Raw genomic sequence first — 13,209 nt, 5'->3', positions numbered from 1 at the left:
CTCTGGAGAAAAGAAAAAGGAAGCCCCTGAGGAGGAATCCCAGTGAGGAAGAAAACTTGCACCTCTCTGTACAGGCGGGGTGGGTACCCCAGGGGGTGGGGCCAGTCAGAAAGGGCCCTGCCTGCCAACGTCCAGGAAGTGGCCAAAGCAAAGAGGGAAAGGCTTTCCTTCAGCCTGGGATTCCCAAGAGGAAGTGATACATGATTGCTAATAAGGTCTGGGGACAGAGCTTGGCCCTGGGAACTGTGTGCCCTGAGGCTCCAGCCCCTCACGCTTGGAACCTGTAGAAGGTGAGCAGGTTGGGGAGTCCTCTCCCTGGTGCCATCTGCCAGTCCCGAGGCAGAAGGACATCGAAGATGCGGCTATGGCATAGCCCCAGACGACGCCAGCAAGCAGAGCTGCAGGGGCAAGTGGCACAGGAGCAGGAATGCGGGCCGGCACGAGTCAGAGGCCCTGTGGGGACAGAAGGAGAGAGGTGAGGGAGGCACCTGCCGTGGGAGGCTGGGGTGGGGGAGCCTGGAACACAGTCTGAGAAGGTCCCCAACAATGGCAGCAGCTGCAGGATTACCAGGGCGAACCCTGGATTTTTTCCAAGGCATCATTGAGGATTTGGGACTGAACTACTCAAGGAAGGCAGTTCTCCCACAAAATGTTCTCGAACCAAACAGAGGAGAAGACTGACTGCATGGGAAAATGGCTGTTTTATACTGGTGCTACCTGGGAGTAGCAAAAACAATGACGACAACGACGATGATGATGGAGGTGGTGCTGATGGTGTCACGGCTTACACCTTCAGGATGCTTTGCACTTAGCATGGCCATCTCATTTAATTTCACAGTAATCCTGTAAAGAGGATACTGCTGGTCTTGTTTTACAGATAAGGAAACTGAGGCTCAGCTAATTTAAGGGATGCGCCCTTATGGGGAGTAGATTGCAGAAGTTGGCTTTCTCAACTCAGGCTTTCTCAGGTTTAATTCGGTGAAAATGGAATTTCAGGTGACTGCCCACCTCAGGAGAGGCTGCACTGAGATTCCTGGAATTGGAGCTGCCACGTTCCATTGATCTAGAGCATTCTGATCCATCCAGAAGACAACCACAGCTTTAGTTTCCAGTCCTGATCCTATCTTCTGTTTCTGTCCTCCTCTGGTATGGATCCCAGCAGAATGTAGATGATGCCTTCTGTGGTTGGGCAAGATAATTTCTGGCTGGATTATTCCCTCCTGTTTCCTATCTGTAGCCCTGCGGCTTCTTGACAGAGCTACAGATTCTTCTGATCCTAAGGTGCATGAAACAGGTGGTCAACCTGGCAGACTCAGTACACTTCCTGCTTAGACTTACCCATGACACGTACTTTCCCGGAATGAGGAGAGGGGATTCTAAAGGCAAGACTTGTCTTTTCTCTTTTTTTAGTTACAAAAAAGTTTTTAAATTGAGATATCATTCCCAGGCAATAAAATTCACCCTTTTAGAGTGCTCAGTGGTTTTTAGTACATTCACAAAGTTTGGTGGCCATCACCACTAATTTCAGAACATCTTCATTTCCCAAAAAAGAAACCCCATCTCCATGAGCGGTTACTCCCCATTCTCCCATTTCCCCCAGTCCTTGGCAGTACATTTGCCTATGCTGAACATTTCGTGTAAATGGAATCATTCGATGTGTGGGTTTCTGGGAGACTGGATTCTTTCACTTAGCCAAATGTCTATAAGGTTCATCCATGCTGTACCATGTATCAGGACACTATCTCTTTTTATTGCCAAATAGTATTTCACCATACTCATTGTACTGTGGTATTTCATACCACATTTTGTTTATCTATTCATCAGCTGATGGACATTTGGGTTATTCCCACTTTTTGGCTATTAAAAATGCTGCTGCTTTGAGCATTTGTGTACAAGTTTTGGTGGCTTCTAATATGCTTAATAATATGCTTCGAATTCTCCTGGATGTATACCGAGAAGTGTAATTGCTGGGTCATAAGGTAACATCATGTTCCTCTGAGGAACCACCAGACTGTTTCCACAGCAGCTGCACCATTTTACATTCCTGCCTACAGTGTATGAGGATTCCAGCTTCTCTACATCCTCACCAACACTTGTTATTGTCCATCCTTCTGATTATACCCATCCTAGTGGAAGACTGGCATTTTCTTGAGCTACAATATTTCTGCACACAAAAAGCCTTGGATTTTAGAAAATGGCACACTTTACTTGCAGGCCCTCATCCTTCATCTCCAACGTTCCTTTCTACTGCAGAGAATTCCTTTGGAAGAAGTATAGGGTGTCCGCTGTAACCACTGGCGAGCCACCACCGTTTCTTGCTTTCTTGCTTTGCCTGTTCAATGGGCCAAATTCCTCTCTGAGTGTGAGTCACATGTGTTCATTAAAAGACTTGGGACTGGAAAGTCTTGCTTTCTACCAGTACTGAAGATACCAGTTCTGAAGACCATAACCCAGAAATGTTTCTCTCACTGGCTGATGATCACAATCTTTACAACATATAGTATGGTGCTCAAAATCAATATCATATGTCAAGAAGGGACTGATTCCTGGCCATGGAAGGATCATTGGCATGGCATGCCTTGCATTTAGCACTCTCATCTCCATCACTTATTTATTTTATGCCCACACAATCCTGGGGGGGTAAACTGTGGCCCAGGGAGTGTGGCCTGTTCAAGGCTATGGAGCCATGGGCACTGGCTCATGGCAGATCCAGGAGCTGCTTGGACAAAGACATTCTTCCTCTTGTGGAGACTCCTAGGCCTCTTGGAATGGAAAGGTCAGTGCTGTGGTTTAGAGTTAGGGTTCTGGAGTTAGAATACAGTGGGTTTCCCTTCTCAGGGCTACCAGTGTCTGCTCAGGAGCAACTTGTTTGACTCCCATGAGCCTCAGTTTCCCCATCTATAAAATGGAGATGATATGGAAGAACTTTTATAGGGTTGTCACGTGTGAAAATTAAGACACCTGAGCCGAATGCTAGGTACACAGTAAACGCTTAGTGATAATGTTAGTTTGCTATCACCATTATTGTTAGTAGTATAAACCAGCCCACCTCCTGAACTCCATTTGAATTCCCTCTACACAATCCAATGCTTATTCAGACACTGTTTGGCTCCCAAGAAGATGGGGAACCACTTTTCCTGACAGCCATTCCATTTTCAGACAGAGCTAATTGTCGGGAAGTTTTTAATGTTGGGCCAAATTCTGTCTGTCACTAATGTCTTCCATGGGTAAGGTTGCTAATTTAGCAAATAAAAATATAGGATGCCCATGCAATATTTGGGATGCACATACTAAAAATATTATTTGTTGTTTACTAAAATTAAAATTTAACTGAGAGTCTTGCATTTTGTCTGGCTAGCCTATCCATGGGCCTGTATTTGTCTGTTTTCACACTGCTGATAAAGACGTATCTAAGACTAGGCAATTTACAAAGAAAGAGGTTTGTTGAACTTACAGTTCCACGTGGCTGGGGAGGCCTCACAATCATGGCGGAAGGAGAAAGGCACATCTCACATGGCGGCAGACAAGAGAATAGAGCTTGTGCAGGGAAACTCCCTTTTTTAAAGCCATTAGATCTCATGAAACTTATTCACTATCATGAGAACACCACGGAAAAGACCCACCCCCGTGATTCAATCACTTCCCACTGGGTCCCTCCCACAACACCTGGAAATTCAAGAAGAGATTTGGGTAGGGACACAGCCAAACCATATCAGGCCCTTAGACCTCTGAGGACAATAAGGAACAAGTCTATTCACATCTTCCACCTGACAGACAGACATCCTCCAGTTCCTTCAATTGACTGTCATACACTAAATGGCCTCCCTGATCCCTCTCATCCTCCAACAACCTGGACTATCTTCCTTGGACTAGTTTGTCAGGCGTCTTTTACAGCCCAAAAGGATAGCTTGATGAGGACAGAATAAAGCAGTATCATCACCTCCCTTATTCTAAACCATATACTTCTATTAATGCATCCTTGGTTTTTATTTTTTAGCAGTTGCATGGCACTGCTGATTCCTAGTGAGCAAGTATTACTATGGAACCAAGTTAAATGTTTATACGTATGTGTGGCTGTCTTCAATGAGACTCAGGATGATGAGAAATGACAAAACCCAGGAATCCTGGTCTCTTGGGTAGAAACAAAAACAAAAACCTTCCCACTCTACAGCACAGCTCCAGGATACACGTTAACCATGCATCACTATCCTACAAGAACCAGCCTTTGGGATGACCCAGAACTCCATCAGCAGGAAGGCTGGAACTGCTGAAGCTAGAAGACAGCCCACCTGCTTTCCTGGATTGAGGGGCTGCCTTCACGTTAGCATCTGGAGATAAGAGGCAGCGAGAGGAGCGGCGGATTTCAGGTGCTGGAAGGGCTTGGGATGCTGGCTGCCGGGAGGTGGTTTCAAGGCTGGACTGCTGTGGCGTGGATTCAGGGCTAGGCTGCTGTGGCGTGGATTCAGGACTAGGCTGCTGTGGCGTGGATTCAGGGCTAGGCTGCTGAGAGGTGGAATTGGAGCTAGCATGCGGGGAGGTGGAGTCTTGGTGGCGTCTGGCTTCTGACCTTTTCTTCTTGACCTTCTTCATGGTAGATCCTCCCAACCTAAACGTGGACCTACATGGAGCTGTGTAATCTCCCGGCTTCCTCCTGGAGGAGCCGTTTGCCCTCTGCCCTAGAAGCCTGACTCCGGCCTCCAACTGGACCCAGGCCCCACAGAGAACAGTGACCCACACCTCCTGTGAGGTCATAAAAGCCAGGGTGGATCCTATGGCAGGGCTTCAGGGACAGTCTTCTCTGCAGACACCAGCCTGGTGTCCTCCTTCATCCCAGGCTGCCAGGCTAGGCAGGGGGCAGCGGCTGCCCTGGTCCTCACAGCCCTGGCTGCGGGGCCGGTGACAGCCAGATCCTCATGCTTCTGCAACCACAGCGCTGCCTTCAGACACCTCTCTGCTGGCATGTTCCTGGGTCCATGTGAGCTACCTGTTTTGCTCTAAGATACCCTGGATGTGACGCTCAGCTCTGTCACTGGCTTCCACATACTCCCTACTCCTACACCTCAAAAATCCGTGTTCCCCACGCATTCATCTTCAGGTCAGCTTCCTGAAGATTTGGAGCTTCTTCGAAGGCTTTACCATGGCCCAGAGCCTGCTACAATCTCAGAGTAGCTTACCCCTTCCCCCAAAGCCTGCTCTCCCCCACTGTGGGAGGGGAGTTTGGGGGTTGACCTGACTTTTATAAGAACCTTTGCATTTGGCAAATAATTTTCCCTGAGAACATAACAGCTGTTCAGAAAACTAACATGTGTCTCAAACTCATGACAATGGCAACCACAGACTATCTCCCAAACCCCAACTAGTTGGGTTAAACAGGTGACTGAATCTTTCTCTAGATTAATTTAATGTGCTCATTAAATGTGATTTTTATTTTAGGATGGAAGAAGGAAAAGTATTTTTAAAAGGCAATCTAAAGCTCATACTGTGACTGCAACATAAAATGTGTTCACCTTAGGAGACTGCTTTCACCGCAAGTGGGTCACCGGTGGATGAGTGTGGGACTGGCAAGCGCAGGAGCTCCTGCCCCAGCAGAAGGTTTAGAGCAGACCCACGCAGATAAAAAGGGCTTCGGTCACGCCTGTAATCCCAGCACTTTAGGAGGCCGAGGCAGGCAGATCACGAGTTCGGGAGATCGAGACCATCCTGGCTGACATGGTGAAACCCCGTCTCTACTAAAAATACAAAAAATTAGCTGGGCATGGTGGTGGGCGCCTGTAGTCCCAGCTACTTGGGAGGCTGAGGCAGGAGAATGGCGTGAACCTGGGAGGTGGAGCTTGCAGTGAGCTGAGATCGTGCCACTGCACTCCAGCCTGGGTGACAGAGCGAGACTCCGTCTCAAAAAAAAAAATAAAATAAAGGGCTTTGGGCCACACGAAGCCAGACCCAACGTGAACTCTGAAATGACAGGACATAGTTTAGGGCTTCTAGAGCCTAAAAAGTCCTTAATGATGACCTTTTCTCAGAACACTGAGGTTTAGCGAAGTTAAGTTACTTTCCCAGGGTCACACAGCTGGCTGGGGGCATCGGCAGGACTAAATTCCAGTTTGGGGCTCATTATTTTCATGATCCCAGAAAACAATAGGGAGTCAGATAATTATATAGGCTTTGCAAATAATGAATTAAAAAATCCCCCAGTGGCCAGGCATGGTGGCTCACGCCTATAATCCCAGCACTTTGGGAGGCCTAGGCAGGCAGATCATGAGGTCAAGAGATCGAGACCACCCTGGCCAACATGGTGAAAACCCATCTCTACTAAAAATACAAAAATTAGCTGGGCATGGTGGTGCATGCCTGTAGTCCCAGGTACTCGGGAGGCTGAGGCAGGAGAATCGCTTGAACCTGTGAGGCGGAGGTTGTGGTGAGCCGAGATTGTGCCACTGCACTCCAGCCTGACGACAGAGTGGACTCGTTTCAAAAAAAAAAAAAAGTCCCTGAGTGAGAAGATTGAAGAAAACAAAGGCAGGATGGATCAGAAGTGAAGGCAAGCTCAGCTCAAGAGTGTTGAGTTGTGTTTGGTTGACCTTGGCCTAAGGAGGCTCTGGGAGCAGGTGAATCTATATGAAGGTGGTAATTTCCTGAAGCCAAGAGCAATGGAACCCTTGAGGGGACTCCACTTAGAATCAGAGAGACTGGAAACCCAGGCTAGGAACCCTGTTGGGATCTAGCAGACAGGTCATGAACTCCTAAGGCGTTCATCTCTGCAAAGTTGGATTTTCAGGTACCAATGGGCTTTGGCTGAGGGCCTCAACCTGGTTTAAATCAGTGTTTTTCAGCCTCAGCCCTGTTGACATTTTTGGGCTGAGTAATTCTTTGTTGTGGGGGGGTCATCTTGTGTATTGTAGGAAGTTTACCAGATCCCTGGTCTTTACCCAGTCTTTACTCCCCCCTACCCCAGGACAACCCAAAATGTCTCCAGATATTGCTAAATGTCTCCAGATATTGCTAAATGTCCCCTAGAGATGGGGTAGGGGTGTGTGTGTCAAAATTGCCCCTGGTTGTGCCATCTTGGTGTAAATGAATCAGATAGGAGCAGACACATATAGGTAGAACTTCCTGGTAGCAATGAAAGAAATATTCCATTTTACCAGAAGGAGCCAAACAGGGCACAGAGAATGAGTCTCTGTCTTCCAGGAGAAAGATGGAGGAAGCACAGAGGGCAGGCCGAGGGAGGAGTGGGGAATTTCTCTGTGGCAGCAGCAAAAATATGTGTGAATTCTTTAGTAAGAGTGGTCCCAAGAAGCAGAGAGAGGGCATCTGTGGAAAGAGGTTGTCCCAGAAGAATGAGGAAGAATGGTCCCTCAATAGTTCTTTGCTACAATGTCTTCCTTGCGCCCCCCCCCCCACCTTCTTCTTCTTCTTTTTTGTTTTTTTTTTTGTTTTCAGACAGAGTCTCACTCTGTCTGTAGGAGTGCAGTGGCCCAATTTTGGCTCACTGCAACCTCCACCGCCCGGGTTCAACTGATTCTCCTGCCTCAGCCTCCCGAGTAGCTCACAGGCATGCTCCAGCATCCTGAGTAGATTACAGACATGCGCCACCATACCTGGCTAATTTTTATAGTTTTAGTAGAGACAGGGTTTCACTCTGTTGGCCAGGCTGGTCGCGAACTCCTGACCTCAAGTGATCTGCCTGCCTTGGCCTCCCTAAGTGTTGGGATTACAGGCATGAGCTACTGCGCCTAGCCCCACTGCCTTCTGCTTGAGCACCTGTTCCTAGTCAGGAAGCCTCGCTCTTCCATAATATAGTCACAGCCCACTGCCCAGGGCTGATCAGCCACCACTACCTGTGTCCAGCTCTAGCCAACCGTGAACATCAGAGGTCTCATGAACAGGCTGAACATTCCTGCATTTTCAGAAGCCCTTCTCCTCTATCACCCCTCTCTGCACCTCTACCAAAGCATTTTCTGGTCAAGCCCTATCTCAAGTGGATCCATCTCTTCATAAAGCCTTTCTAAGCTGGGCACAGTGGCTCACGCCTGTAATCCTAGCACTTTGAGAGGCTGAGGCGGGCGGATCACCTGAGGTCAGGAGTTTGAGACCAGCCTGGCCAACATGGCAAAATCCTGTCTCTACTAAAAATACAAAAAAATAAGCCGGGCATGGTGGCACACACCTGTGGTCCCAGCTACTCAGGAGGCTAAGGAAGGAGAATTGCTTGAAACCCGGGAGGTGGAGGTTGCAGTGAGCGGAGATTGCGCCACTGCACTCCCAGCCTGGGCCACAGAGCGAGACTCCATCTCAAAAAAAAAAAAAAAAAAAAAAAAAGCCTTTCTTGAGATCTCCAACTGGAAGCCATCCTTCCCTTGCTGCTGAGCTCCAGGGCACCTCTTTGTATGAGACTGGTCATATTCTGAACTGCATTAGAATTATTTCTGTCTTTGTCTTCCCTCTTATTCCCCAACCCCAGATGGTGGAAACCTCAGAAGGCCACAGTCCATAGTAGGGGCTCAATGCAAGCTGCTGGAACTGAATGAAGGTGAAGGTAGGAGGACGGAGAAAGCAGGAAGCTGCGAGAGCAGGAAGCTGTGATGTGGGCAGGTGGGCATGGGTGGTGGGGGATCAGGCACCTCCAAGGCTTCATCACCAAGGGGGTGCTTTCAAAAATGGACTGGGACTTCTCTGGCCTTGGCTGAGGATCAAAGTTGGACTAGTCCATGGGCAACGGAGTTTCCTAACCAGGGATGCCAGTCATGTGAAAATGCAGTAGACTAGGTAGGGGAAGGGAATTGGAAATTAGATAGTCAGAATAAGGTCTTGATGGGGTGAAAATTTCCTCCCAGGTCTCTGATGGTTCTGGTTTCCTGGGCACCCAGAATATGTGTGTCACCATTTGTCCTGAAGCTGACATCTCTGAGCTGGATGGCACCCTGGACATCAACCGGCCCTTCACCTTCACATCACACAGGAGGGACACTGGTCCATAGACAGGATGCCTGCTCTGGTCACCAGCTGGAGGGTGGCAGACCTTGGGTACCTGAGCTTTGGACTCTGCCACACAGAGCACTTCCTCAGTCCCTCCTGCTGCCCCTGGCAGGGTGGAGCTGGCAGGTAGGTTGCGGGACATGGCGCTCCCTCAAGATCTCACTGCCCAGGGACCTCAGACTAACAAATTAATCCCGTGGGCCACAGGCCTGGTCTCCATAACAGGAAGGGTCTCAAGGGTTGCGAAGGAGAATCCTGAAGTCGGCCAGCTAGTCTAATGGAGTTCCACCTGAGAGGGCTGCCATGAGGATCCAGGTGAAAAGCCCTTAGAACAGCGCCTGACTCACAAGAGGCGTGTTTTAGTGTTATTATTCTTCCCCGGAGAAGACTAAACAACCAAGCAAGGGAGAGGAGGAGGTGGAGAGGAGGGAGTGGGGCCCCGTTTCTACAAAATCCCAAATCGATACCTTACAAAAGCGTGACCCCAAGTCATGGGAATCGATGCCCCAAGTTGCAGGTGGGGCCAGTGAGTGGGGGTCGTAGCCCTCCGAATTAATTCGAACACTTCTGACGCTGAGATTGCCCCAGTGAGCACACCGGGAGGAACTCTAGTTCCTTCCCACCCAAAACAGTACCCAAAACTCCTGGAGGCGCTAGGAGAGAGGCGGTGACTCCGGGGCTTTGTCCTCTACCCCGTGGGGCGGCAGGGTCGAGGTCCAGGGCTGCGTGTTTGAGAGTTCTCCTCCCCCGGGCTCCCCCCTCCCCGCGCCGACCCCTCACCATCGGTCTGCGTCTCCCGATCCACCAGGGAGACCCTGTGCGCTTGGCTGGCGGCGCGCTGGACGTCCAGGGTGCCCTCGGGGCGGCCGTGTGCACCTCCACGGCTGGGCTGTGCGGCGCGAGGACTCGGCTGAGCAGGGCCTCCATGCGGTGGCGCGCCTCGGCCTCCTCCTCCTGCCCCGGCTGCACCACGATCGCCACGAGCGCGGCGGGCGGACGTCGGTCCCGGGCGTGCTGCTGTTGCAGGAGCAGCTGCAGCCGCGGCAGCTGCGTGAGGAGCGCGGACGCGCGGCACAACACCAGGAGCAGCTGCGCGCCCGGCTCGGGCGGGTGCTCGGGCGGGTGCAGCGGCGCCCCGCGTCCATACGCTGTGTCCTCCGCCGCGGAGGTGGGGATCCCAGGAGGAGCCTCAGGCGCCTCGCGCGGGTCCTCGGCCTTGGGCCGGGAGCGCCGCGACTTCTTGGTGAAGCGCTTGGATTTCGTGGCCGGGCAGTCGTCGCAGTTCATTGAGCTGTCGCCCGAGCGCTTGGGCCGCCGCGCGGTGCAGTTGCTGGCGCTGGTGTGGCCGCTCATGGCTCGGGCGGACGAGGGCCCGGAGAGCTGATCGGCTGCGGCGTCTCCCGGAAAGCTCTGCAGGCTCAGGCCGTCCTCATCCTGCTTCCAGAGCTCGCTGATCAGCAGCACCTGGCCGTGGCCCTGGACAGACTGGGCCAGGGCCTGTGGCTGCGCCTCCACCTTCCTCTCCTGGGGTGCCCTGCAGGGCTGGGCCCCAGGCCGCTGCTCCATGTCCGGTTCGACACCCTCGCCCCTCTGGGCTCGGGTCTCCATTGGGAGGGAAAAGCTGCCCTTCTCCGGAGCATGTCACAATACCCCTGAGCCCTACCTTTTCCTGTGGTGGCCAAGCGCCTCCGCCCCGCCATTCCTTGGAAATCTAATATATAGGAAGTTGCTGTTGGATGCTGGTATAACGCCGACTGTGTTCAGTTTCTTCATTTTCTACTTTTGTGGTTTCAAAAGGTGCATCCTTTTATACCATGGATAAATCTTCGTCTCCAAGGCTCTAAGTAAGGCGAATTTTTATGCAATCGGGGCATTTAAAAAGCAGTGGACCAGATCTCATTGCACCCGGAACTCGAGAATCAGCGAAGAGTGGCGGCCTGGGTGGCTGGGCCCCGGCTCGGCCAGTCGGCTCTCTCAGTGATTCAGGCGCTGGAGTCTTGCGCTATTACGATATAAACGGGTGGTGTCGCCTGAGATGATTTTGGGCCCCCTCAGTTCCACGCTTCTGTGAGTACCAGCGGCCTGTCAAAACGCCAGGAAAGGTCCTCAGGAAAACAAGACAAAAAGCATAGAACTCCTTTGCTGCCCAGCACGCGGGGTGAGCATAGAGGCATGAGGAGGCAGTACGGAGGGAACCAGGACGGTTACAGGGACTGGAAACCCAACGGTGGGGAAAGTTGTTCCCTTTGTTATTTTTCTTAAAATGAGCTTTACCAAGTTATGCTAAATTATTTTTTTAAATATAAACATAAAAGACTCTGAAAAGCAGGGTGTCAAACAGAAAACTCTGAGCTAGAATCCCTCTAAAAACTCCAAGATCCTCGGGTGCGGTGGCTCCCGCCTATAAACCCAGCACTTTGGGAGGCAGAGGTGGGAGGATTGCTTGAGGCCAGGAGTTCAAGATCAGTCTAAGCAATATAGTGAGACCCCCATCTCTACTAAAAATACAAAAATTACTCGAGCCTGGTGGTGTGCCTGTAGTCCTAGCTATTCCCGAGGCAGAGGCAGGAGAATCGCTTGAACTGGGGAGGCGGAGGTTGCAGTGAGCCAAGATCACGCCACGGCACTACAGCCTGGGCGACAGAGCGAGCCTAAGTCTCAAAAACAAGACTAAACTAAACAAGTCTGCTGGAGTGCAGTGGTGTGATCTTGGCACACTGTGAGCTCCACCCCCCAGGTTCAAGTGATCCTCCTGCCTCAGCCTCCCGAGTAGCTGGGACTACAGATGCCTGCCACTCCAGCCTGGGCAGACTTGGTCTAAAAAAAAAAAAAAGAAAGATGGATGCTAGACTTTCATCCAAGATAAATCAGACCTGCCAACTTCACCCTACAGGAATTGGCCTTTCCACAGGTTTACCCTAGTGTGGGAGTCTCAAAATTGAGATTACTAGGGGAGATAGGAGGCCCTACCTGGGCTGGGCCTTGCTCTTTGCCTTCTCTAAACCAGCTTTTATCAAAATGTCCTAAACTGGGGAGTACCAGGAAGGAATAGAGGTTCCAGACTCCCAAAACATGGATTTGAGCTACTCTGTCCCTCCTGACTGGGGTAAAAGGAGCCCCAGTGTGCTGTCTTGTTCATTGTCAGTTCACCCTGCAGTTGGACAGTCATTGAAGAACCCTCGTACTAACTGTCTGACATGTTGGACTACCCTTAATCAGCCCCTGGCACACTGAAGCCACAGAACGGGGAGAGGAGCAGACAGAGGTGGCAGGGCTGCCAGCCTCAGTGTGACCTCAGGGAGGGGATGACCAGGCTGGAGTTAAGCCATCCCTAGGGTTCCATGGGTCCAGCCCTTGTAGGGGCTTTTTTTTATGTATGATGGGGTGGGGTCAGGGGAGACACTAAAGGTAAGAAGTGGCACTAAAGGCAGGAGCTCTGTCAGCTGGTGTTCAGAATGAATACCAAGACTCCTGGGCATACACTTGAAACGCCACGATTATATCTAAGTTGGTATAACAAAGAGATCCAGAAATACGTTAGCTTAGGAATATTTATTTCTGCAGATGTCAGTGGTTCTGGGGTGTCAGCGAGGCTCTACCATCCTCAACATGTGGCTTCCTTTCCTTTCTCCAGGGCAGCTGATCCAGGACCGTCCACTTCCCAGCCAGCAGGAGGATGGAAAAGCGGAATGGAGGGGGAGACAACCTCCTTTGCAGGGCGTGACTGGGCAGTTGGACATATCATTTCCAGCCGCTTTCCATGGACCAGAATTAGCCCTGTGACCAACTCTGGCTGCCAGAAAGTCTGGGAAATACAGTCTCTGCTTGGGCGATCAGGCAGGCAGTTATATCTTTGGGAACATCTCTCACCCCCTGGGAACACCTGAGCAGAAACTGAAGGACATTTAACAGATTCCCCTTTGTGTCTAATAAGAATTCCCCCCATCAGTCGGGGCTCTCCTATGTGCTGGGTACATAGGTCATCTTTACACAACCCAGCAATGGAGAGCACACCATTCCCAGGCTGCAGATGCAGAAACTGTGGCTCGGAGAGTTAAGCGTATTGTTCAGATTCAGTCAGCTGGTAGATGGCAGGTCTGGGATTAAGACCCAGGCCTGGCTGGTCCTGCCAGGACACAGTATCACAGCTTTGACTGGGGGCTTCTTTTTGTTTACATATATTTTTTATGCTCAATGTACATTCCTTTTGAAATACACAGAAAAGGGAAAGAA

At 50.8% G+C, this 13,209-nt stretch overlaps 2 protein-coding genes across 42 annotated transcripts in view; one reads left to right on the top strand and one right to left on the bottom strand.

Moving 5' to 3' along the window:
- The window catches only part of SPATA3 (spermatogenesis associated 3), a 22,779-nt gene extending 17,578 nt beyond the window's left edge, over positions 1-5,201 (bottom strand). For 3 of the 8 annotated variants that reach the window (XM_054549966.2, XM_054549965.2, XM_063713114.1), the window contains exons 1-2: positions 4,290-4,738; positions 282-453 (exon numbers count right to left, since the gene is read on the bottom strand). In XM_054549966.2, coding sequence (XP_054405941.1) covers positions 282-453; positions 4,290-4,590 — 473 coding nt within the window. In that variant the 5' untranslated portion in view covers positions 4,591-4,738. Of the gene's footprint in view, positions 1-281; positions 454-4,289 lie in introns of all 8 variants that reach the window. The other 5 variants (XM_063713116.1, XM_063713115.1, XM_054549967.2 and 2 more) reach the window with 3 other exon arrangements.
- Positions 4,768-13,209, top strand: LOC100937227 (uncharacterized). 34 transcript variants are annotated; one of them, XR_008523090.1, is made up of 7 exons: positions 4,768-4,975; positions 5,434-5,712; positions 8,462-8,536; positions 8,835-9,102; positions 9,184-9,291; positions 10,774-11,134; positions 12,611-13,209. XR_008523090.1 is itself a non-coding variant. In XM_054549970.1 (5 exons), the coding sequence occupies exons 2-5, from the start codon at positions 8,525-8,527 to the stop codon at positions 12,861-12,863; spliced, it is 636 nt and encodes a 211-aa protein (XP_054405945.1). In that variant the 5' UTR covers positions 4,768-4,975; positions 8,462-8,524; the 3' UTR covers positions 12,864-13,209. The 34 variants fall into 34 exon arrangements, 3 of the variants coding, with proteins under 3 accessions (XP_054405945.1, XP_054405946.1, XP_054405947.1); XR_008523077.1 differs by lacking the exon at positions 9,184-9,291 and having other exon boundaries at positions 10,814-11,043; XR_008523070.2 differs by lacking the exon at positions 9,184-9,291 and having other exon boundaries at positions 10,814-11,134.

This window comes from Pongo abelii, chromosome 11, assembly GCF_028885655.2.
Source record: "Pongo abelii isolate AG06213 chromosome 11, NHGRI_mPonAbe1-v2.0_pri, whole genome shotgun sequence".
In the NCBI taxonomy this organism is placed as follows: Eukaryota; Metazoa; Chordata; class Mammalia; order Primates; family Hominidae; genus Pongo; species Pongo abelii.
Note: the sequence above shows the minus strand (reverse complement) of the source record. Positions and strands in the feature narration are given on the sequence as shown.